General features: G+C 35.6%; 13 protein-coding genes across 13 annotated transcripts; 8 read left to right on the top strand and 5 right to left on the bottom strand.

Annotated features, from left to right (window-relative positions):
* Nucleotides 1–602: 602 nt before the first annotated feature.
* On the top strand, nt 603–2,198 carry MSA1 (Msa1p; the record flags this gene model as incomplete). Its single annotated transcript, XM_019186126.1, has 1 exon — nt 603–2,198. A coding segment is annotated over one exon (1,423 nt), but the record flags the coding sequence as incomplete, so codon positions are not given.
* A 484-nt stretch (nt 2,199–2,682) lies between these two features.
* On the bottom strand, nt 2,683–4,159 carry RPL3 (60S ribosomal protein uL3; the record flags this gene model as incomplete). The annotated part of the gene is made up of 1 exon (XM_019182640.1): nt 2,683–4,159. Exon 1 carries the CDS (start codon nt 3,850–3,852, stop codon nt 2,683–2,685), a length of 1,170 nt encoding a protein of 389 aa, XP_019041551.1. The 5' UTR covers nt 3,853–4,159.
* Nucleotides 4,160–6,048: 1,889 nt separating this feature from the next.
* WICANDRAFT_60404 (uncharacterized protein) lies at nt 6,049–6,813 on the top strand (the record flags this gene model as incomplete). Its single annotated transcript, XM_019182985.1, has 1 exon — nt 6,049–6,813. The coding sequence occupies one exon, from the start codon at nt 6,049–6,051 to the stop codon at nt 6,811–6,813; it is 765 nt and encodes a 254-aa protein (XP_019041550.1).
* A 1,211-nt stretch (nt 6,814–8,024) lies between these two features.
* STE2 (alpha-factor pheromone receptor STE2) lies at nt 8,025–8,915 on the top strand (the record flags this gene model as incomplete). The annotated part of the gene is made up of 1 exon (XM_019180767.1): nt 8,025–8,915. A coding segment is annotated over one exon (891 nt), but the record flags the coding sequence as incomplete, so codon positions are not given.
* Nucleotides 8,916–9,457: 542 nt separating this feature from the next.
* BST1 (Bst1p) lies at nt 9,458–12,385 on the bottom strand (the record flags this gene model as incomplete). Its single annotated transcript, XM_019180628.1, has 2 exons — nt 9,458–9,808; nt 9,845–12,385. Coding segments are annotated over 2 exons (2,892 nt in total), but the record flags the coding sequence as incomplete, so codon positions are not given.
* A 714-nt stretch (nt 12,386–13,099) lies between these two features.
* DIA2 (DNA-binding SCF ubiquitin ligase subunit DIA2) lies at nt 13,100–15,205 on the top strand (the record flags this gene model as incomplete). The annotated part of the gene is made up of 1 exon (XM_019182984.1): nt 13,100–15,205. One exon carries the CDS (start codon nt 13,100–13,102, stop codon nt 15,203–15,205), a length of 2,106 nt encoding a protein of 701 aa, XP_019041547.1.
* A 76-nt stretch (nt 15,206–15,281) lies between these two features.
* RTS2 (Rts2p) lies at nt 15,282–16,034 on the bottom strand (the record flags this gene model as incomplete). The annotated part of the gene is made up of 1 exon (XM_019181058.1): nt 15,282–16,034. The coding sequence occupies one exon, from the start codon at nt 16,032–16,034 to the stop codon at nt 15,282–15,284; it is 753 nt and encodes a 250-aa protein (XP_019041546.1).
* Nucleotides 16,004–17,255, top strand: OMA1 (metalloendopeptidase). The gene has a single exon (XM_019186125.1). The coding sequence runs from the start codon at nt 16,208–16,210 to the stop codon at nt 17,189–17,191; it is 984 nt and encodes a 327-aa protein (XP_019041545.1). The 5' UTR covers nt 16,004–16,207; the 3' UTR covers nt 17,192–17,255.
* Nucleotides 17,256–17,615: 360 nt separating this feature from the next.
* On the top strand, nt 17,616–19,340 carry WICANDRAFT_76508 (uncharacterized protein; the record flags this gene model as incomplete). Its single annotated transcript, XM_019184398.1, has 1 exon — nt 17,616–19,340. One exon carries the CDS (start codon nt 17,616–17,618, stop codon nt 19,338–19,340), a length of 1,725 nt encoding a protein of 574 aa, XP_019041544.1.
* A 203-nt stretch (nt 19,341–19,543) lies between these two features.
* On the bottom strand, nt 19,544–19,828 carry ATG44 (mitofissin; the record flags this gene model as incomplete). Its single annotated transcript, XM_019182983.1, has 2 exons — nt 19,544–19,756; nt 19,820–19,828. The coding sequence occupies 2 exons, from the start codon at nt 19,826–19,828 to the stop codon at nt 19,544–19,546; spliced, it is 222 nt and encodes a 73-aa protein (XP_019041543.1).
* A 504-nt stretch (nt 19,829–20,332) lies between these two features.
* On the top strand, nt 20,333–20,761 carry COA1 (Coa1p; the record flags this gene model as incomplete). The annotated part of the gene is made up of 1 exon (XM_019181248.1): nt 20,333–20,761. One exon carries the CDS (start codon nt 20,333–20,335, stop codon nt 20,759–20,761), a length of 429 nt encoding a protein of 142 aa, XP_019041542.1.
* Nucleotides 20,762–21,109: 348 nt separating this feature from the next.
* AIM20 (Aim20p) lies at nt 21,110–21,892 on the bottom strand (the record flags this gene model as incomplete). Its single annotated transcript, XM_019182982.1, has 1 exon — nt 21,110–21,892. One exon carries the CDS (start codon nt 21,890–21,892, stop codon nt 21,110–21,112), a length of 783 nt encoding a protein of 260 aa, XP_019041541.1.
* Nucleotides 21,893–23,300: 1,408 nt separating this feature from the next.
* On the top strand, nt 23,301–23,831 carry WICANDRAFT_98834 (uncharacterized protein; the record flags this gene model as incomplete). Its single annotated transcript, XM_019186671.1, has 2 exons — nt 23,301–23,520; nt 23,547–23,831. 2 exons carry the CDS (start codon nt 23,301–23,303, stop codon nt 23,594–23,596), a joined length of 270 nt encoding a protein of 89 aa, XP_019041540.1. The 3' UTR covers nt 23,597–23,831.
* Nucleotides 23,832–25,154: the final 1,323 nt, after the last annotated feature.

Below are 25,154 nucleotides of genomic sequence, written 5' to 3'. Positions count from 1 at the left end.
ATGAATTCAATCTGTGCATTGTAATTTGTTAGTGTAGCTGTGTATTTTGAGTTTCATAGATTTCTGGCCAAATTTCAACGCGTAACGCGTTAATTTGCCATAACAGGAAGGTGTGTGGCCTTATCATAATCAAAATTCACAAAACTCTCGCGACACGTCGAATTTTTTTTCTTTCCTTGTTGAGTCTAAAAATTTGTCAATGCATTCAATTTTCTAATTCTGGTGAAGAATATTCCCAAGTGGATCAAATTATATACAGGTGATCAAACTTTCAGAATCCAGACGTCAAATTTTTACTTTTAAGTGTTTTGAAAAATTACTCCCTGTTTACCTGTTTTCTTTCTGGCTCATTATCCTTATTGAACATTCATACAAGAATATAAACTTCATCTTCAAAGTCTTTCATTAACCCCATTCATTTGTCCACTTGCTTGACTTGAGTACTACATTTTTGAGGTCAACAACAACACAGATCTTGGACACCAGAGATATCAGTTTACTTCTCCATGTCACTGCTTTTCACAGATTCACAAGGATTCAATATGAAGTAAGTTTAATTGAAAGAGTTATTCAAAACATCAACTAACATCGTCTTGCAATAGTATGGAGTATTTCAGTTCTTCAACACAGTTTGATGGACATGCCAATGTGAGCTCACCAATGAAACTAGATGAAAAACCCATTAGAAGCGTTGTGATTTCAACTACAACACCACCTCAAAAACGTCGTCGTGGAAGACCACCAAAATGCCCTTCAGCATCCGATGGCCAACCAAGTCCTGCTGCTCATTTATCAGCCGCTGTTGTTAAACAAGGTACACCAAAAGCAAGCGCCCCTCTAATGAGAATTTCACCACTTAGAGGCAAAAGGAGAGAAAGTCAAAGCTCACCAATCCAAAGGATTGTGAATCCATCACCAAAAGGTGGTTTGCTGATGAAGCTGGATAATAATGATCAAGAAAAACCAGTGAGTAAGAAAGCTAAGCGCTCAAGCTCTTCATCCACTGATGCTATATACTCAATGACATTAGCTGCAAACAAGACCAAAAAGGACAATGATTTTACGATGGATAACTTTGTAACACCAACAAAGATTTCGCTGAGTGCTCAAGAAGGTATCCATTCATTGACTGGTGGTTCATCCAAAGCTGTGAAGACTTCAGTCAACCCAAGCTTATTATTATCATCACCAATGCCTAACTCGCATGGTTTCAACAATAAAAAAAAGTCTCAAACTGATAACAAAACCAATGAAAGAAAAGGAACTAAACTGAATTCAAGAACACAAACCACTATGTTATCTTCATCCCCAGCAACTCCAAACTCGTTGGCCTCTTCTTGTTTTTCTTCAATTATCCAATCTTCACCTTTATACCATGGTTATTATGCTAATCAGTCATCTCCAAATCCTTTGACTTCAAGCCCAATCAAGTTTCAAATGAAACCAATTGAGTTACCAGACTTGAAAAGGCAATCAAACAAAAATGACGGTGCTCATTTACCAAAGATTGATGAAATACCAAAAAATCCATTCAATTCACCAAATTTGAAGCCACAAGAAAATAACTCTCCTAGTCCAACTAAAGGTGAATTTCAATTGAGTTTCTCTATAGATGAAAGAGGGCAAGCTCAAGTTATCAAAGTTAAAACAGTTTCAAAATCAATTCCTCAAGCTTCAGCAAGACCAACGTTTACAAGACATGAATCACTGATGAACATTAGCCAGAACCCATACAATTTAGGGAGATCTAGTTCATTATCAAACATACATGCGCATAAATCACAACCTTCTATTTCTGGTGTTTTGGATGAAAATTCCTCTCAAGACTACAATGAAATGTTTATTGAGCCATTGAAAATGACTTCAGATCCGTTACTAAGTGAATTTAATCAGACCATTGGTTTGGAAAACTTACCAAATTCAGATAATTCAAGTTTAATGGATGATGAGAATGAAATTGAAGATGAAAGTATGAATTATGATGCGAGAAATGCTTTGATTAAAATGATTCGTCGCAGTGTGTGATAAGAAATATATTTGGTTTTTTGTCCTTCAATTCTTTTAACAACTGGTTTTGTTTTTTATTGATTTTTGGTAATGTTTTTGGTTTTGTTCGGTTTTTCTTTGGTGCTTTTCAATTTGGTTTTAGTTCTATAACCGTTGATGATTTTTGTCAACTGGTTTCTGCTGTTTGATGGTTAGATAATATTCGCTTTATTGAATTAATATGGATTTTAGTACCTATTAATGACTTTTGTTGGTTTCTGGTAAATTCATAAAGTTATATTAAGGTGCGCCATCTTAAAATTAGTTAGTCAGCTAGTCTCTTCTGTTAATTATATAATACACTAGTAAAGGTTTATTCAGGTTTAGATATGTTTGATGTAGGTATATTCACAAATCACCACTAGTGTTCAAGGCTACACCAGTTTTATAATGTTTCAAAAGAAAATCTTGTACGTCATGAGTAACTCATACAAAAATAGAAGAGCCTGGACCACCAGTAAATCGACAATATTGTCGTATAGACTTTAAACAAACAAGTCACAAACACTACAATAAATTATGCCATTTCAACAGAATTTAATCATTATATTTAAAAAATTTACAAACATAACTATTCAGCTTATCCAGTTGGTTTTCCCTTCAATACCTTAATTAAATGATTTTGGAATTATGAATTTATTCTAAATCTTTCTTTAAAGTACCTAAGAAAGCATGTTTTTCAGCTGGGGTTTGGAATCTACCTTTACCGAATTTAGAAGCAGTATCAATCCATTTCAAGGTAACTTGTTCTAAAGCTCTTCTTGAAGTATCAGTGTATAATGATTTTCTTAAAGTAACGACTCTCTTTCTGATACCTGGGATAGAACCTTTCAAGATGACGAAATCGTTTTTAACTTCACCATATCTAACGAAACCACCTAATGGAGTAATAGTTTTTTTGGTACGGTCAAATTCAGTAGCAGCATTGGCTTCATCATCACCTTTACCAACTCTGTAAACTTTGTGGTTGATAGAAGTTCTTGAATGGTAACCATTTTGACCAGCACGAGCAACAGTCCATTGGACATGAGCCGGATGCCAAGCACCAATACAAGCAACTTTACGTAAACCTCTATGAGTTTTACGTGGTAATTTTTTGGTACCCCATCTGTGGGTAACACCTTCGAAACCATGACCTTTGGTAACAGCGATAACATCAATGTTTTCATTTTGTTCAACAACTGAATCAACAGCAACGGTTTTTTCAAAGTGTTCTCTAGCCCAGTCAACTTTATCAGAAATTGAACCACCATTAACTTGAATTTCAGCTAAGTGAGCTTTCTTTTGAACTAATGGAGTTTTTTTAACTTGAGTGTGAACTAAAACTCTAACAACAGTAGCGTATTTTTTAATTCTAGCCAATTCACGTTCAACTTGTTCACCATTTTGGTTAGCGTATTTAGCAGCGTATTTGGTGAAAGCCTTCTTTTTGGATTTGTACCAGTTTTTGTAGAAACGACGTTTAACTTCATCAGATAAATGTTCAGCCCAAACGGTGGTTAATGATCTTAAACCTCTTGGGGTTTCAACGTAACCAACAACACCAACGACAACAACTGGTGGAGTATCAACAACAGTGACAGCTTCAACAATTTCACGTTTGTGCATTTTAGAACCTGGACGGTCTAAATCACGAACAATGGTTGACATACCAGCTTTGTAACCTAAGAAAGCAGTTAAATGAACTGGTTTAGTTTTGTCATCTCTTGGGAATGATTTAACTCTACCTCTGATGGAGGCTGATCTCTTTCTTGGTAAGAAACCTAAGGAACCGTGACGTGGTGCTTCGTATTTTCTATGAGACATGATTGACTATTGAATTAAGTTAGTATATTCTAGTTGATAGAAGTGTGAAGTAGTTGATCAAGAAGTGAAAAATTTTGAAAAATTTTATTGTTGTTCCATCATGCTTGGTGAAAAAAAAAACTGCTGCGTGTAAAACTCAGAACAGTCACAGGGTAGGGCAATCTTCAAAAGTCATGTGACACACGCTGACTCAGCATTTCGCGAAACTGTTTTACGTCGATCTTTCTGCCGGTGGAAAACGGCGAAGGAATCTTTATATCCCGGCCATCAGTTTTTCCGAAAGATTTTGAGTCAAAAATAAAGCATCAAGGGGAGAAGGGGAGGATTGATCATTGCGTAGCTGCTGTCTTCACTTACACAACACTTTGGTTGGTATACAACTTAGTTGAGCCCCTAATTAATTATAGAACTAACTACTCAAAATGTATCATGAAAGGACAACTCTGCACAATGTTTGAGAGTTGTGTATCTATATTTCTGTGAATTTTGAATCTTTTCAATCAAAGTATGGGGAAAGCTAGCGAAGATCGTTTGAATCATCTTGGTGAGTCTCCCGTTGACCATGGTCGACCGTGACACCTGGATAAAATTATTGTACATACATACACTGTCTTGACATGACTCTGGTACACAACAACCGTGAAGACGCAAAACCTGGAGTTAGCTGAAGCTAATTTGATTTTGGCATAAGCTATACATACAGTTGTGACTGGATGACCAGCAGCAGCTAGTTCACCACAATATTTCAACTTGTACAACCCAAATCTAGGTGTTCATTGAGGTGACCTTGTGTTATCGACTCCTTCATTATACTTCAGAAGTGCCATAAGCTGTACACTAGCAAATTTCGATGATAGTACTTTTACAACGTACACTCAAAAGTTGAACGAGGACGGATGTACATTATGGATATACATCATGAAAAAAGATTCAAGCAGCTTTCCTTTTCCAAGCCCCTTATGATATTGAAAAGTATATCTTGCGTTCTCTTCATCAGTCTATGAAGTGGAACATTCGCTAGTAACTATATCTACACGATTTAAAGCAAGCAAACATCGAAACAAAGCTCAGCTTACAAGACCTTCTAAGCTTCATCGAGATATAGGACCTTGGTTGATGGAGTAGGAAAAGTGTAATCGCAACTACCTTTTGTAGATGTAATAGCAATGTCAAGCTACAGTGGCACTGCGCCCAATATATAACTTGTATTTTATTAAGGACAAGCTGACTTTCAAAGTTAAAGTTCATGATGGAGATGTAGATGTCGATTCTTCAAGTCAAGAAATGCTCTAGTGATATACGTCCGTCATCAACAAAGTTAATCCTGACTTCAAAACGTAGTATAAAAAAGAAATGAAAAAAAAATTGGAGACAGGAGGCAACAGTCAAGACTCAACAGTCAAAATGTCAACATCTATTCCAGCGAGATATATACACTCAGCTAGCTGATGTTGACGTTAGTTGATTGAAAAACCGCAAGTACATCAGAGGTGAATTGGGAAACATTTCATCTTGACGTGATATTGATTGGAGTGTATTTTGGAATTTGGGAGTTCTGTTTGAATAATATTCTTTTGTCAAAAAGCTACTGTGGTATTAATAGTGCTCCGCTGGGTGGAGGATACCCACTTTCTTTCTAGAACACTTTTTTCACAGACTTCGTTGATTGTGATGTCAGCTAGCTCCAATGATTATCACGCTTGAATTATTTGCTAATGAACATCTCAAGATAAAGGAGGTCGGATTAAAAGGGACACGAGAGGACCTAGATTATGTGTTGAAGAGCTGAACTACACGTACTCTCCACGCTTTTTGTAGCGCAGTTCCAGGCAAGATCCAGTGAATTTCAAGTGTGCAAAGACACCAGGCACCGTCCCACCTTATCGTGGCCCAGAATGTGTCGTATAAAATGAATCACTGAGTTTTTTCATCATGAATTTCTGCCCCGGAACACTGCAGGATGGGTCAAAGCCAATTTAAATTCTGATTCGATGGGTCTGTGTAAAAATCCGATTTTCAAGCATTAATCATCTTGGGATAAATGCTCTTCATGATCAAGACTTATTTATGGCCATGCCTTCCACTATAAATATCTTGCCAATTCCTTCACTTGCTTAAACACATCTCAATCTTCTTTTCTTCTTCTCCTCCTCCTCCTTCAAATCTAAACCCTATCAACAAGAAGCTACACAAGCTATGAGGTACTCATTCGACGACCAATACAACGTCGTTACAAAGAAGTTTAGTCATTTAAGCAGTTCTAATGATCACCTAATAACAGAATTTGCTATTGATTATTTCCAATACCAATTTGATGAGATTGAGATTCATAATTGCTGGAAGATTATCCACAATGCTAATACTCAAAACAATTACAATATCCCTCAAAGTACAGATATAGATCGTCTAGAAAACATATCATGGAGAAAATGGGCAAAGATGAAGTTTGATTTAGAAGAAGTACCCCCAGAGATGGTTAATTGGTACAAAGATTGTGATATAACTTGGTTGTATGGCCCATTGGCTGGAAGTTCATCAAGTTTAAGCCATCAAGTATTTCAAATAGAACCTCCAACATCTTCCTCTACGGCTTATGGTTTTGATAGAACAGGCTTAGTGCCTAGCAGAACCAGTAGCTTTAGCAGTATGACAAGTGCTAGCACAGCGGCTAGCTTAGATGATGAACACGAACATGGGTTGGGTGGAAAGAATGAAGATATATTTGTGGATGAACATTACTTGGACAACATTGGTCATCAATGCTCTTATGCTAAGCCAATACTCAAAAATAAAAGAGCCACAAGTCTGGGATTTTTGGAATTTGAAGCACCTTCAAGTGTTGTTACAAAGAAAAGAACTGCGTCAAGTAACTCTGGGAAGAAGTACAACAAGTCTGTTAGTTTTGATGCTATAGTGCGAATAAGACAGTTTGAAATTGAAGAGGAAGCTTGTTATGATTAATATGTTGTCTTGCTGTTTGGTAGTTATGAGTGGGTAAAAGTGTCTGGTTAGTATATTTCAATTCTGTGCAGTTCTTGCATTCGTTTTTCATCTTCTATTATAATATTGGTATTGATTGATAGTGCCATTATATCACTGTATTTTATGTTTGGTTTTAACTTATTTTTTAATAATGGTGTGAGTTTTATGGGTTCCGCACACAGAGAGAAGAGACTCTAGTGTACAAAATTGTCATAAGTCTTTATATGATGTTGTTTAATTTGGTTTTAAAAGTTTTTTATCTACTTAATGATTAATATTTTTTCTTTACATCAATCAATAAGCTGTATTGTGGATAGCTTTTCTTGCCCACCAATCGAATAAACCACGTCATGAGTTAGCTTGATCATAATTCCTATCGATAGCTTTGATACTGCAACCCATCCAGATTCCATCAACATTTCCCTGTTTCTAATTACATACCGTGAAGTTCAGCTCATCATGGCGCTAAGAATCTCCAAGACAACGGTTTAAAGAAATTGGTTAAGCCACACATGTTTGAAGGGTCGGGTAAAAATCCAATTTCGCGGGTAAAGCGCAGCTACTTCGATTGAAGCCAAATGAATAATAAACAACGCTTGGTAGTGACGTGTGATGATTATGGTTCCATAACTATTTGAAATTTATTAATGCTCATATTGAAGCTGGATGTTGGGTTTTATTTACAAGACCTCGACCTTGGTTCTTCAAGCGCTTATTTGTGCAAGTCAATTAACGGCCACCTACTTCATCAATTTCAAAGCTTATTATATCTTGAGTTAACTAAACACATGATCAGGTTTCAACAGGTTGGTGATGTTCAATTGCAATTCAAAGCTCAACTGGTGTATCTGGACCCGTCTTTTTGAGGCAATCTCAAAACAAATCTGATGCTAAACCTTTCACACATTTTTCACCTATTGTCTTGAACAAATACGGTAATTATTGATCAGGATCTATGCATCCAATTTAACGCTTCTGTCAAAAAAAAAAACACAAAATGATGGAAAAAGTGTATTCAGTTTGATTGTTTTATTCAAATGAGGCTATTTGTACGTTTGGTTTCAAGTTTTTTTTATTGTTCATGATTTATATAAAAAGAAGAAAGAACCTATATTGATTGTGATCTGTTTTCAAATAGCCTTACGTTACTTCAAATCCATTCGTTGTTTATCCAATTTTACTACATATACATCATGAGTTTAGATCTCCCTGCTGACTTCAATCCAGCTTATCAACTTCTCAATTTTACCTCTGTTGAAGGTCCAATATCAACAACTTTTGCTGATATGGATAGTTATGTTCACACCATACTAAGAGATGCAATGATTTTCGGTGCGAGAATTGGTGCTGGTGGGTTAGCTATGATTGCCTTGTGGTTAACTTCAAATAATAGAAAAACTCCAGTTTTCATTCTTAATCAACTTTCATTATTGTTTTTAGTGCTTCATTCAGGGCTTTATTTGAATTATTTATTAGGTGGATATTCTAGTCTTGCTTATATTTTCACAGGATTCTCAGAATTTTTGATTAAGCAACAGGCTTTGAATGTTTATGCTGTTACAAATGTTTTACAAGTTCTATTGACTGCTTCTATTGAAGCTTCAATGGTATTTCAAGTAAGAACGATCTTCAACCACCCAGATGGTAAAATGGTTGGCTATCCATTGATTGGATTATCACTACTAGTTGCTTTAGCCACAACTGGATTATATTTTTACAACTGTATCAAATCAATCATTGATCTTTTCAACAATCATCACTCAGTTTATGCCTTCAATGCTCAAACTATTCTTTTTGCTAGTTCAGTCAATTTTATGTCCTTGGTACTTGTTAGTAAGCTAGTTATGGCCATCAGATCAAGAAGATACTTGGGCTTGAAACAATTTGATAGTTTCCACATCTTGTTAATTATGTCAACTCAAACAATGATTATCCCATCTATATTAACTATTTTAAGTTATGCCCTACCATCATTCAAAGCCGTTTCATTACCTGCTGTTTCTGTTTTGTTGGTCACTTTATCATTGCCATTGTCTTCAATGTGGGCCGCTAGTGCCAACAATGCACCAACTCCAACATCTTCAGGTTATCATGTTTATACACCATCAACAATCAAAGGATCCATTCATCAGTCAGAACGTGGTTCAACCTTGAAAGGTGATGGTGAATCATCAAAATCTCATCGTTTCAGAAAGTATCCATATGAAATTTACTCACCTTCTGTTAATGAAAGAGAAGGAGAAGATTTTGAAGATAAAGAGTTATTTACACCTTCAACTGCTGCTGAAGAAGAAGCTAAAAGATATTGGTTTGCTGATGACCATGAAGGTGATGATGAATTCATCGCAAAGACAACACATCAAATAAATAATAGCTCGAGACCATAGGACAATTTCTTAGTTTAATTTTTTTTGTTTTGCTACAGTACAAATATTATATGTATAATTTGAATCGGACTTTTTTTCAGTGTATAGTAATTATTTAATTGGGGGTAATTTTAACGTTGTGGTTAATTGAAAAACATCCTGTAGGAGTCATATTGAGACAACTTTAAACAAACTCATAACATATTACTATTGAAACTAACTTATTGAAGGGGTTTTTGTAAACCTTCATAAAACAGGATAAAAATCCAAGCACAAAAGAAATTGAATAAATAATGCAACCAATACAAATGTCTAACACCGTAAACCAACGAAAAAAATGCAAAATAGGATAGTAAAAAAACAGTGACTTTCTTTTGTAATGGAAATTGAGGTTGTGGAAGCATAAAACCCTGTACATTTTTACCGACAGTTAAAATGATGGGCAAAATAGCCAAAATATTATGATGTGATGAGAACGGTGTTTCCCATCTGACAGCCATATTATGGAAAAACACAACTAGAACTGGAACATTAACTGGAACGATCCACAACATTAAAACAAATAAGGACTTGTTGAAATTTAGGAAATTTAAATCTCTAGTAGAAACCTCCTTCTCTTTGATTGGAGTTGAAGATCTAATAACTGCTTTCAAACACACGATACCTTGAACAATGCAACAAACAACATAAGCAAACTGGAAAGGGATATAAAACATTACAAACCCTAGTAGCAAAATGGTACCAGCAAGACGGCGTTTTTCAGTGATTTCACCATTGGTTGTCTTCCCAAGAGCCACTTTAGTCTCTTTTGATTTTAAACCAGCGAATAAGTTGAAAGTTGACTTTAAAACAGTGTAAAATTGTAAAATCACAATAGAAATGAGCTGAAGAATGAAGTTAATCGTGAAAACAAGGGACAAGGCAACTGACATGAAGATTGGACCAAGAATCCAGAGCTGCTTCTCTTGTATACCCAAAAAATAGGGATTGACATGTACATCTTTCAATTCACCAGGTCTTGTAACAGCAATTAGATCAACATAGTACAGCAACTTCTGAATTCCTGGGTTGCATGCCAGAGGAGATAAAACTGAAACAAACAAACAGATCGGTACCATCAACCTGGAAAAGCTAATCAAGCCTTCTTGAAAGCTAGGGAAGTAGCCAGTTTTGGAAAAGCTTAAAAATTGAAGAATCAAGGTAACAACAATGATGGAGACAGGTAAAGAGACAACTGCTAGTCTATATCTTAGAACCCATAGCTTCAAACTTTCAATTATATCAATTTTAATGAATACCATTGGAGGGCACTCAGAGAATGGTGCCCAAATTTGAAAATGAAGGGGATTGGAAGCTGACTTGAATGGTGTATAAGGGGCAATACCATGGAATGAGATCTTTTTATTCTCTTGTAAGCCCAACTGCCATTTTGTTTCAAATGGATCTTCAACCCATTGCCTTGCAAAAGGTTCAAACGGCATATCCTCTATCTTTTCAAAATCAAACTTAACTTTATAACTCAACAAACTGCTAATGATGGAATTGAACTGAATGTTTTGAACAAGAGAGTAGGACTCTGGAAGCTCAACCGTGGCTCCAAGCAACAATGACAATATGCTATTGTTAACTTGTGTTGATTGTCTCTCAAATCTGTCAATAGACCAAGTAGCAAAGAAGGAGGAGTCAGCATCTGATGGTCCAGCATATAATATGTATTTATATTTCTTGAACAAGTCAGACTTTATCTGTGCAGCATAAAATGGTGATTGATCACCCCCGAATGATGAACGGCTAGCCTCACTTATATCCTTGGTTGATTTTGGGACTGGATATACATCACTTCCAATATTTACACATTCATATTCCAAAGTATCATCTTTTGAAGCACCTAATGAGAGATCAATAGTCTGTTTCCTGCTAGGTAATCCAAGATTATCTTCACAAAACATCAAATAAGGTTTGGAGTTGTCTTTTATTGTTTGAGATGGTTTTAAGGAACTCAAAAAATAAAATACAGAATTGGGATCGATGTTGGTGAGGTCAATGATAGATGTTTTTTGCGATGATAGCATTGTTCTATAGCCAGTAGAGGTGACAACATCTTTCTTATCCAATTTGACAATTACTTCTGTTGAGTTTGATGCTATTGCAAAATCTTGAGCAGCATAATCCTCAAAGCCCGATAGTAAACCACGACGAAACAACTCCATTCTTTTGGCCAAAGGATAAGTTCTTGAGGAGGAAGAGGGATCAACAATACTCAACATTGTGGATGCCACTGCTTTTCTTAATTGATCACACCAAACAATTGCAAGGTGGTCTATAGGTGTCCATACACCAGGAATCCCTGTGGTATACATTGTAAACCCATTAGTATCAGGAACTAACCCATTCATTATCGTGTAATCAGCTGGCAACGTAGTATCTAAAAGACCACCTGTTATGGAGATCAATGTAACATTTTTCAATCTTCTGGATGAAATACTAGATTCATCACCATAGAATCCAGCTCTCCAAAATTTATCGGTAGCACCATATACCCTCATAATGTCACCATCAAATGTAGCAGGAGCAGCAGCATGTGGAGATGCAAGTGATATAATTGTATTCACTGAATTCTCAACGTAATTTGGAAGAGTTAACATCACTCTACTAACAACACCTCCCATTGAATGCCCAAGTAGCAACACCGACTCTGGAGGATTTGAAGAATTTGAATAAAGGGACAAGATAAAACGGATAGCATCATTCAAATATTCTGCTTGATCAAGCATTGTTCTTCCATGGAAAGCTGTAAAATCTTCATTGAAGTGAGCAGAGAAAAAATCCAAATTACGACCTTTAAACTGTTCTTCATGTTTATGATCATGAAAAATATTAGATGCCTCAGCAGCTATTGATCTAACTTGTTTGTAACTTCCTGCATTTCCTGGTATGAATAAAACAGGTATACCATCCAGTATATTCTCTTCATTCTCTGTAGGAACTTTGTCTTTTCCTTGTTCTCGGTAAAGAAACAAATTGTATTTAGAAGCAAATTTTGTATGTGAAGAATCAAACCCTGTCACCCTAGCATAAGACGGATACATATATATTGGCCGGCATTGTGGTGAGTCAGCTCCTATGTGATCTTGAGTTGACAGTATACCTATTGCAACAAATACCAAAAGGCCAAATGACGACACAAGTGTCAATAATAAGCTTGATTTGTTTCTATACCTGCTTAAAGGTAGGTTTGATCCTTCCGATAGCGAGTTGCCATTCATTGATGAAGCTAAGGACCTTGGAATCACGGTAAAAGAACGATATGACTGTAAATTACCAGCTTCTTTCTGATGAATGATGATGGTCTCGGTTCTTTAGTTGGCATCAATGTTTTGTCCGCGCTTCCCTGTGTAAAAGGTCTCTAACACAACTTTGATAGACTTTTGTCCAGTTTGATTGAAGCGTAACACCTCTATGTGATGCGAAAACTTGAAAAGGAATGTCAATGGATGTGAAAGGTTGAAAACTCAAGCCTCATAGTAAATTCGAGGCAGAGCTGAAATGTTACGCTTCTGTTTTTTTTGTCTAGCGTACTTTTCAGAACCGTGCACGTGACTTTACAAGGTTGTCAACTATTTTAATTCTTTTTAAGGTGTGAACAGACAATGAACAACTTCCAAATAGTCTTGATTTGAAGAACTATTTGATACAATTATCGGCTGTCAACTTTTCAATCTCTAATGAACTTGACACCAACCTCATCAGTATTGATGTAGGAAGAGAAATGGTAAGGGGACTCCATCACGAAAATAATGGATCATCATGATTTCGCGTAACCTTGCAAAGTTATTGTTTGCATTCGCTTTTTGGAACTTGTTCGTGAATTCGAAGCTCTTATCACACTCAATGATATAATGTCATCAGAGGATGTTGTTGCTACTGCTTTAGAGGTTGGAAATAAGCAGTTCAAACTACAAAAATATGATGAATGTGTCAAAATATATTCCAAAGCGATCGAGCTAGTGGAGTCTCTAAGTCAGAAGACCATTTTAAAGCTGAGGAAATCGTACGGTCTAACAGAAAGACCCGCTTATTTGAAGCAAGGTGAAAATGTTAATCATCCAAAACTCTTAACTCTACTTGATAATAGAGCTGCTGCTTATGAGAAACTTCAAAACTACCAACAAGCTGTTCAGGATTCTCAAAGAGCTGTCTCGATAGAACCTTTCAATGCTAAAGGCTATATAAGGATGGGGAAGTTGATGCTATTCATGAAAAAGGAAACGAAGGCTTATGAGGTTTTCTCCAAAGGTGTCAAACGAATAGAGTATGGTGTCACAAAATATGGAATAAAAGTGAATCCAAACCTATTACAGCATTTAAAGGCTCAAAAGCAACAACTTACATCAAAATTGAACGAACAAAAGGCACAGGTGAAAGAATCAGAGAGGTACCCCGACATCAAAAGAGCCTCTGAGAGCCTTGTGAGATCAGTTTCTGGCAGTTCTCAAGAACGAAAGAGAGCAAAGACATCATCTTCTTTAAATCCGAAAGGTTCAAGTCAATTATCAAGATCATTTGACTTACTGTTATGGCTACCTATTGAAATCATCACCCATATATTTTCCCATTTACCTTTGAAAGACGTGTTGAATTGTCTTCTGGTGTCACCTGAGTGGAATCATACTTTGTCAAGAATACCAGCTTTATTCAATAACATTTCAATATCCAGATTCGCATCATTGAAACAAGTTCAGTCATGTTTTTCACTATTATTGAAGTCAAGAAGGAGCTCACATATCAAAGCTTTAGATCACTTTCGTTTGCATTCAATTCGAAGAACAGATGAAAGACAAATATTGAATTTCATTTTGAATAAGAGCTCCATTTGTTTCACAGGTGACGTGGATTTCAGTTTTTTGGACGTCACAACAGAACAGCTCGTTGATTGTTTAAAGAGAAATAGTGTTGCATTGAGGAAACTTGAAACTTTGAAACATCTCAAATTGTCTTGTGTTTTGGTTCCAACAGCCGAAGAGTCGTTATTGGAACTATTACCCAATCTTGAATCATTTGAACTCATACGTGTACCCGATAACAAAAGACCATCAACTTTACGAAGATACCAAGCTAATGATCATACATTCCCAAATTTAAAAAAGCTTACATTAGTGGGAGATATAAAGAGCAAATATCCATCGATCCCATTTTTTGACCATTTTTTAAACCAAGTACAATCGTTCCCAAATTTGAAATCTTTAACTATTGTTGGTTACGACTTTCAAACTTTGAATACTGCAAGCAGGGAGTTCAATTTCTTACAAAACCTTCCAAAGCTCCAGTCTTTAGTGTTTGAAAATAATGATAATTTCAACCTTTCAACGTTTTTCAAATCTCATGATCTTTTGGAGTTCAAAGAATTGAAAAAATTTGCATTAAGAGAAAGGGAGATTAGATATTCAGAACATTTGATGCATTATGACTCTTTTTACTTGAGCAGAATATTCCAAAATCTTCGAATCTTGGATTTGACTGGATCTTCCATAACATGGCAAGGATTGAGCAAAATCCTCAAAGTTTGTGGTTCATCGTTGCAACAATTATCTATTGGGTATTGTCAAAATGTTATATTCAAAAAAGGTCCATTTAGAGTTCATGTAAATGGTGGATTTTTTGATTTTGAGAATTTCTTCAAATGGTGTCCAAATCTTCAGGTACTTTACCTTAATCAATCAACTGATTTTAATGATTATTCTTTGACGCAAATGGTGACAGCATTGAAACAACAAGAATTATTCAAGAATTTGAAGCTACTTGACCTTTCTTTTAATGAAGTATCTGGATACAAGTTATTGGACCTTGTGAAAGTCCTAAAGATTGAATCTTTAATTCTTCATGGTTTGGATATCCATACTGAAACCATAAAATTGATGGAATCTAGTTATTGCAAAAAGGTTGAAAGCAGAATTGATAAGCAAAGCTGGAGAGAATATGGGATCAATAGTTATAATCCATTTTAAATCGCATGATACACCCGATCTATCAATCATTCAATCGTACATTTGTTCCCTCACGGCAGGTTTCTATATTCTATAACTAGTTCTTCAATACGTTTTTCTTCAAAGGGTTAGCTTTTGATGGCTTACTGACCTTGAAGGCGTTCAGTTTCTTTGGTTGGTTCACTGTGTTATCTTGCTTCTTCAATCCACCCAACTTGATCTTGATAGGATTATCATCAGCTGGTCTATTTAAAGCCTTATTCTCTTCTTGTTCCTCTTCTTCATCTTTCTTCAGTTGTTCCCCTCTTTTGATCTGATCCTTTAAAAGTTTCATATTCAACTGTTCCTCTGATTTGTCATTATCAATATGTTTTTGAAGGTTGTTCTTTCTCATTATTTCTTCACTTGAGTTGTTAATGTACGATATATCCAAACCGTTTAAACTTTGATCGCTTTCATCTTCGACCTTGACATTAATTATACCTTGTTTAGCTATATCTTGTATGAACTGCGAAAGTGAAGACCATCTTGTTGAATTCAAATGGATATGGTCCTTCTGTTGGATGAGTTGATTATAAAACCTATTGGCATTAATTTTTTTTTCACCATGATATGTTCTGAGACTTGAAATAAAGTAGTCTTGAAACTGCTTTGAGAAGTCATTAATAACATGTGAATCAACCTGCTTTATCCTTTTCAAGTGACTTTCACTTCGTATGTGACATTTGAACCCATTATCATCTCTGCACTGTTTTTCACATATTTGGCAATAAAACTTTAGTTTTTGTAGCCCTTTGGCCTTCATTTGATTTGAAAAGTACTTTGGAGTACCAAATTCCGCTTTACCCATCTTTGTTTTCTTCAGTTGTCTTCTTGGATTGATGATCTTGGAGTTTGTAAAAGTTGTACTATAATTTTTTTCTGGAAGCTTCAACTTTCTTCAACTAGCTCCGATTCTAAAAACTGAACTCTTGAAGTTACCTTGTACCACAAGAAATCATCGCAGCATTACAAAGAACCATCATGTTCCAATTCAAAAACTTATTTAAACTGCGAGGCCAAAGCAGTTTGTTCACCAAATTCACACCTAGAAATAACCAACTGGCAGTTAGGTGCCACTCAACTTATAGAAGATTCAATAACCGTACTGTTGCATCTCATTTCATCTATGACCCAAATTTCCGTAAATATGCTGGTGGATTCCTAGTGCTATCAGGTATATTTTATGTTGCAAATCTAGAGCCAGCTCCAGTCTCAGGAAGAAGACGTTTCATATGGATAAGTGAAGGATTGGAGAAGAAGGTCGGTGATTATACCTATAAGCAAGTTTTGGCTGAGAATAGAGGCAAAATCTTACCTTCACATCACCCAATCTCTCAGAAAGTCACTGGTATCTTCAAAAAGATTTTGGATGTTAGTCCAGTTGACGAATCACATCTTGATTGGAAAGTTCATATTGTCAATGATCCAAATGCACCACCAAACGCTTTTGTTCTTCCAGGAGGTAAAGTCTTTGTCTTTAGTTCGATCTTGGGAATTTGTGCTAATGATGATGGTATAGCTACTGTTTTATCACATGAGTTTGCTCACCAATTGGCTAGACACACTGGTGAGAACTTGTCCAAGACTCCGATATATGCTATTCTGGGATTGATTATGTACAGTTTGACTGGTGCTGACATGTTCAATTCATTGCTGATAAACGCTGTCTTCAAAATGCCAGCATCCAGAGAAATGGAAAGTGAAGCTGACTACATTGGTTTAATGTTGATGTCTGAAGCTTGTTTCGACCCAAAAGAGGCTTCAAGGCTATGGGAAAGAATGTCCAAGTGGGAGAAAAGATCTGGTATATCACAACCAGAATTCTTGTCTACCCATCCTGGTACTGAAAGAAGAATATCCAACATGCAAAAATGGTTACCAGAAGCCGAAGAGAAGAGAGAAAGATCCCATTGTAACGATTTTATAAGCTTTTATGATTTTGGTCGAGGACGTGAAATCTTCTGATGAGTTTAATAAACCTTTTTTCCAACATAAATATATAGTCAATAGGCGTAATACACAATAGAATAGAAGTATTTCCAAATCTCATAATGTATAATTTTGGCACAATTTACTTATACTGTTGTTGCCCCGAACGATGACAGTTTACCAAAAAGAAAAAAAAAATTTATGTGACTTATTTTGATTCAGAAAGAGAGATACACTAAAGTTAAAACGTCTTTTGACTCACTCATCTGGATTGATTTTTACTGATAGAGAGCTTACTGCGCGCTTTATATAATTAGGATCTAATCAACATTCATACTATAGGAGCTTTGATTGTGCTGAACTGAAGTTTATCCTAAAGTTGAGAGATTTTTTTGAGTCTCAGGGTGGTTTACATTTTTATCATAAACAACAACTATACTACACACAACCCCCCTTCAAGATGGCTGAAAAGAAGAAAGCATTACAGATCAATCCACTAGATATAACGGAATCATTAGGATATACAACTTTCAGAAGAGATTCAAGAAAACCATGGACCAAAGAAGAGGATAGAAGATTAAGTGAACTAGTGCATGGAAAGTTGATAGAGTTAGGATATGAAGAGGGTATAAAATCTTTGAATCACAACTCATGGGATGTCAATCAGACGCAATTACCACAAGAAATTGATTGGGAAGAGATTGGAGAGAAATTACAGACAAGAAAACCAAAGGATTGTAGAAAGAGATGGACCAATTCATTAGATCCAAATTTGAAAAAGGGGAAATGGACAGCTCAAGAAGATGAAAAATTGTTAGCCTCATATAAGATTCATGGATCTTCATGGCAAAAGATTTCATTAGATATACCGGGTAGAACAGATGATCAATGTGCTAAGCGTTATATTGAAGTTTTAGATCCCAACACGAAGGATCGGTTAAGACCATGGAACCTTGAAGAGGATTTGGAGTTGATAAAGAAAGTGAAATTATACGGTACAAAATGGCGTACAATATCGTTGGAAATGAAGAGTCGACCAAGTTTAACTTGCAGAAACAGATGGAGAAAGATTGTTACCGATGTTGTTAGAGGTAAGGCTTTACCTGAAATAAAGCAAGCATTAGATTCAATTCAAGGTGGATTTTCAACTTTAGAAAAAATCAATGAAAACTTGGAGAGACAAAGACAGACACAAATGGATACACCAAATGATGAATTAAAAGGGAACGCTGGAGTTCGCAATCATCATGGTGATAGTTTTGAAAGATCTAAATCTATGAAATCTCAAACCAATGGAACTATACCATCTTTAACATCCATGGCTTCACCATCATATTCTGGTGCCCTTGGTGAATCTCCTAAACCACACAACACAGAAATTGATTGGAAATACACTTTGAAGGATACATCCGGGTTAACTTTGTCAAATGGTAATATTTCAACAACCGATTTAGCTAAGCAATTGATTGAAAACGCCAAAAGATATGATTTGAAAATTTCTATTCATCAACATATCCATCATCATTATGCACCAACTGGATCACTTCCAAAAGGTGCATCCCCAGTTGAATCAACAACTTCACAGAACTCAGGAAATCCTGATGATTTGGTCATGCCAAACAGATATTCACATTTCAACTATCTCCCTCCTATGGTTCAACCCCAATTAGAAAGTTCAAATACAATAACCACGAAAGAAAGTGATTTGGCTAGATTATTGAATCCTTCAGGACATCATCAACAGCAACAACATTATCAACATGGGAACGTTAAGAATGGGAAGAGGAAACTATCAGGATCAAGCAGTAACAATAGTAGATCAAAGCAAAGACCAGCAGTTTCAAGTCGTCACCAACCATCAACTGGCTTTACAGATTCACATAGGAAACCGTCATTTAATCAAGATGAATTAGAAGATGAGCTTGATTTCTGGGAGACAATGAGAAGTTTGAGTCAAGTGGTGAATAACAACAACAGTAACAACATACAATCAAGTTCCAACATGCATAGACTTCCCCAAACTGTTCCACCAAGAGGAAATACGCCCAATGGAGGAGCTAATGATCTGGGTTTATATTACAGTGTATTCGGAGAGGATGAAGAAGATATTGATGATGATGAATTCAAGAATGATCTTAAGGATATTGAAGGTTTGGCTGGGATTCTACCTTTCAATCCTTCATGAGAAGATGTCGGTCAAGATTAGGTGGTGATGTATACGTAATAACTAATTGAATACGATAATTAATGACATGATTTTTCAAGTAGTTTACACAAGTGACAATAGATATATACCATAAAAGAACACAAGAACTGAAAGCCAGCATTTATTTCAATTATTTACAAGCTAAAATTTAAATGAATATTTACCTCTTCAGCCAAAATATTTCATTTTCTAACAAAATAACCAGAGGCGTTCATGATTCCTACGCTTGAATCAAAGACATATTCACCAACATCCAAGTATTTGCCCAAATATCCTTGCACTTCTGTATTACCAGCGATTTCTGTTTTTGGAGTCAATCCTGTATTTCTTTTGATACCAGCCAAAGCAGTTGATACAAGGACTAGATCTACTGATAGATGGATAGCTTTACCTAACTTTGGGAAATGTTAGTTTTCAACAAGGTTCTATTTTTGGGAAACAATTCAAAAAGTGCTCACTATACCCATTATGGATTATAAATGTTTAAAATGAAGAAAAGATGTCAAAAGTTGATACAAGGTCAATATCAAAAAGATCAGGTTTTCGATTTAGTGATAAGATTCTGTTTTCAATTCAACTTTTGAAATTTGGCCAAAAAACACATTTTGCCTGATTCTGGCAGATCTAGGCAGAGAAAGCGCTCCTTCTAGGGGGTTCCGCCTAGCAGGTCCCATCTGGGCAGAAAGATGGTACAGGTACGCACAGAGCGCTGGTTTGGAAAATTTTAAGGAAAAAGTATAGGGAATTGAATAAATTCAGCATGGAACAGGTGCGCAAGGTTTCAATACGTTAGCTTATACGCTTGTTAATTTTGAGAGATGTTTATGAGATCAAGATTACTACCTACATTTACAAAGAGTGCAACCTCTCTTCTGAGACCTAGAGCCTTTGGTTTAGTTTCAATGAGATCACAAAGTACAACTACCATTAAACAAGATGCTATAGTTAATGAACCAAAAGAGAAGAAACCAATGACTATTGACAGAGAATTACCAGATCCATTCAAAGATAGAACAAGAAATCGTGTGCAGTTTATTGGATTCTGGATCTTGATGGGTGTTTCGGCTGCTCTTATGTTTAATTATGAAAAGATGAGTTCACCTGTTGTTACCACAACTTTGCATTTCCTGAGAAGATCAGCCATTATTAGAGACGTTTTAGGTGATGAGATTGACTTTAAAACTGCTTATCCATGGATCAGTGGTGAATTAAATCAAGTGAAAGGTGCTGTTAATATTAAATTTGATGTTAAAGGTTCTAAACATTGGGGTACTATTAGATTAGTTGCTGATAGAAAAAGTAGACGTGATGAATTTTTGATTCATGAATGGAGCTTGGAAGTTGAAGGTAAAAAATATGATTTATTAGCTGATGAAAGTGTTGACTTTAGTGTTAGTTGAGGGAAAAAGTTAGTATGAAATGTTTTAATGTAAATAGAATATTTGTTCAATGAACCTTTTATGAATAACTACAAATATATTAGTTTGATGTACATATAATCCATCATGATTAAATTATTCAACTTGTAAAAACCTTTTCCTAAATCTAAAAGAGAACTGAAATCAATAAAACAAACCAAAGAGAGTAAAACATTAATGAAGGTGAATGAACAATTTGAAAAAAAAAACGAATATAACTTTAATGAAAACACATACATAAATCATGAGAAAACCGAAAACCAAATGAAAACAAACAATATCTTTCCCCGAAAGCTGTCCTGATAAATATTTAAATAACTAGTTCTTCAACTATTTTGGTCTCAAGCTGTTTATATAAGCTCTTTTGTTTTCACTATAATTTGTAAATTCATTTTCGTATTGATCCTCTTCTTGAATTTCATGTTCATTCTCAAGTCTATAATTGTTCTTTAAATCATAGTCATCCTCATCATCATTTGTTGAAACTGACGAGCTCTTTGTGAATGCTGGTTTTTTAGAATATGATGGGGTTGGGACTTGTAATGATCTTGCAAGATCCAAACTATTATTTGAAGAATCTGCTTGTTTTGTTCCAGATTGATCTTGCATCATTGGGATATTATTATAGAAATAGTCAGTCTGATTCGTTGTGTTTGAGTTTATTGATGAATTTGAACCTTGTACAGCAGATCCACCATTTTGTAGATTTGAGAATGATGAATTTCTAGAATTATTCAAGTTTGTAATTGAAGATTTAAACTTCTTTCTATAAGCTGGGACATACCTCTGCTTCTTAGATTCATTAGTTGAAGTTTGAGTGGATTTCTTTTCTGAATCGTCAATTCCTGAATCTTGATTATGATGGCCACTTTGATCCGAATCCTCTGAAGGTTCTGAATTTGTATTATCTTGTTCCATCTTCAACTGTTCGAAATTATTATAGCTCAAATCTTTATTCATTTCATCAACATCATGATGTCTACTGAACTCTAAATCCTCTTCTTTGAATCTTCTTCTTGTCTTTAGGAAAAAAACAAACGCAACGCAGAATGCTATAAAACAAGGGATACCAACTGCACAACCCACAGCGATACCAGTTGAATTTCCACCCATGATGATCAAATTTGTTGAAACTTCAAGAACTAAATCTTAAACGAACGATCTATGTTTTGATTGTTTGGTAGTTCTTCTTGGTAATGTTGGTAGATAATGCTAATTTTAGCAATCCAACAAGCAGCAGCGAATGTAAGAAAAGGGATATAAAATGGAAGAGCCTGCTCTATGAGGAAAAGTGAATAAGCGACAGAAAAGTGTGAGTTGGTTTTTATTGTTGTGGTTGACTCTTGTAAACAAGCACCAATTATCTGATCCAGTCCAAGAATTAGCTGTATTTGAAGCGATTGTTAAATGACAAGAAGAAGAGCATTCGATAAAAGGGAATTTTTTTTTTGACTTCATGAGAAATTCCCGGTACGCGCCACACCAGCGATCACTCAGGAACAAATTTGTATTTGGCTCACGCTCGATTGGGAAACTGGGACACAAGACGAGGATGCGCGTCGTGGGCAGAGAGGCCAGAGAACGTAGGCAGAGGGCGTAGGCAGAGAGGACTGTGGTGAAGGTAAAGGTGTACACTTTGAAGAACAGAAGCTTTGTCCTTGATAACATACCAGAAATAAATAGAGTGGGCTGGAGTCTGTTCCAAAGCAGAATAAGCTTTTGCCTTTTGCCGGCTGCAGTGGCCCAGTTTCCCTTTAGATCCAGTTTTCGCTCCCAATCAAGAACCGCGACCTTTGGGCCCAGCGTCACTCTGCCTACACAGAGGCAGTCAAGTTCAGATTGGGCAAAGAACAAGATCTTCAACAAAGCACAGAAAGACACGACATGAAAGCCATCGACACGCTTAATCATGTGGAACTAAAGCCTGTATATGGCGCTACTCTTGCTAATCAGTCGCATTGAATCAATTCAAGCCTTGTAGATACCGATTTTAGGGCGCAGAAGAGTATGAGCTTTGTACTCAATTTTAGGTGAAACTCGAAGTGATAACACAACATAGCCTTGAGCTATTAGATTTTAAGACCTTAGCTGGTTTAGTATGTTTACCAGGAAACCTGATTATTATGAAAAGAGTGAGTTTCTTGAACCTCATGGAATGTATTGGTTTCATTTAGCTTCGCATAGACACCATCGTTGGTTGCACTGATGAGCTTCACTTCTCCAGACTCTAATTCATGGTTTCCAAGATTTTTGGCAGCTCCCCTCTGAAAAACCGAGTTGGTCCCAATCAAGTAATTTTTATTCACGTGCCAAGTCACGGGATAGTCACGTGAGAAAAAATCCAGTTCCATACGCGTTTGACTCAAGCTTTTGTTTACACGAGATCGAATCGTATTGAAAAAACAAACATTGAACAAAGGGTCCAACCACCATTAGCGCTGTCATATATCAGAGAAATCAACAGAAGGAGACACCAAGTTCCAGGTATTCTTCCAATAAACACATACAACTTGGTAACAAAATGATACCCAGCGGTAACTCAAGCGTTGCTGCTGAAGATCAACTGAAGATGAGCATCAAGTCATCGTCAACAACATCATCATCATCTTTTGATTCCACACCGCTACAGAGTTTAGGTCCAAATAGTGCAAGCCATATATCTGACCCTCATGGTGGCTCGTCAATAGAAAAACATCCAAAATATGATCTGGCAAACTTAGGTTTAAACATTGTTGGGATGGGTCTAACTACAAATGGTGTCAAAAAGATAAAGAAGGAACACCAAGATGTTATAAGGATACCCAGCTCTTCAACTGATTCAGCATATAGTTTTATCTCATCTCCTTCAATAGACTATGAGTTCCTGAATTTTGATATAAATGAGCCTCCATCATCAGAAATCGTTGAATCTATATTTGAAGAATTTTTGCATAAAAGATCATTCACAAAGGAAGCTAAATTGAATTTGAAATCAATGTCAATACAGAGGAAATGGAGATTGATATGTCAGGAACATAATTTGATCCACAGAGATAACGCAAACAATTCCAACAGCAATAAAAATAAGAGTACCGACGCAGTTTGGTTTGCTTCTCATATACGGCAGTTGAATATGAAAGATTTGCATAAATTGGAAAGATTATTGAGGGGCCATGAATTTATTGAAGAATTCTTATTAGTTGATGGTCACTTAAAGCTAATAGAAACAAAGAATAGCGAAAATTTCGATGAGGATAAGAAATTTTTAATCATATCATGTTTCAAAAATATTGTTAATTTGAAAAAAGGTACTGATTTAATTGTTCAAAATGTTTCAATCTTGGTATTCCTTGTGGATATCATGTTCAGCTCTCAAAAACTGTTAAACAAGAAGCTATTAACAGACATTCTGGTTCTACTTAGTTATTGGAGTCCTCCATTAGGAAGAAATAATTTGTTAAAAGCATTCAATAAAGTGTCAAAGCTCAATTTGTTTGAAAAATGGATGAGTTCCATAGAGGAATTGCTTGAGGAAGACCATTTTGCATTCAATAACGTTGTTTTGAAAGATTTGATGCTTAGTTCTTTGTTCTTGATCATCTCTATTTGTGAAGGTGCTGAATCAATTAATGATAAAAAAATCATACACTCTAAATTCAAAGAGGCTGGTATTTATTCCATTTTCCACAAGATGAAGTTGATTGGTGATCAATTGATTGATGAACAGATTGAAAGGTATAAATCAATGGAACAATTTGTCTTTTCGAATGATATATTGGCTGAGCTAAACCTTACAGATTCAAGAGTTGATATGTTGTTTAGGTCAATAAGGTCAAGGATTGGTAGTGATGAGGAATTATTAGATCTGAATGCAAAATTGTTTGAAACAATTTTATCTATTTATGAAACAAGTACCACTTCAGAATCTGCAAAAATTTTGAAACTTTTAAATCAAATTATCCAGCATCTAATTCAATCTAATTCTAGAATAAATGAGAACTCTGAAAGTGTTATGAATATCGCCATACAACAATTAATGGATCAATTGACAACAGATGATATTACAAGAAGAGCAATGCATGAAGTTAAAGAATATGAGCTTAAAACTGGTGAACTGGAAAAAGAGATAATGTTACTGAAGGAGAGTTTGGAACTATCAAATGGGGATATACTGAAACAAAATAATGAACTGCAATTGAAAATTGAATCAAAAGATAAAACGATTGAAAAATTAGAGAAAAGTCTTGATGAACTTCAATTGGTTAGAAATAATGAAAAGGCAAAATATGATAAGGATAGTGCTGTCATTTCTTTTACAAACGCTCCAATATCTAAAAGACCCCAAACTCATCAAATGAGATCTGAATCATTGTTACGGTCATTGTCTAAAAGATCA

This window comes from Wickerhamomyces anomalus (genome assembly GCF_001661255.1).
Source record: "Wickerhamomyces anomalus NRRL Y-366-8 unplaced genomic scaffold WICANscaffold_1, whole genome shotgun sequence".
Lineage (NCBI taxonomy): Eukaryota > Fungi > Ascomycota > Saccharomycetes > Phaffomycetales > Wickerhamomycetaceae > Hansenula > Hansenula anomala.
The sequence above is the reverse complement of the archived record's forward strand: the minus strand, read 5'-3'. Positions and strand labels throughout refer to the sequence as shown.

Excerpts from the sequence above, each read along its gene's own strand:
- OMA1 (XM_019186125.1), top strand. The coding sequence starts at position 16,208 with ATGTTCCAATTCAAAAACTTATTTAAACTGCGAGGCCAAAGCAGTTTG.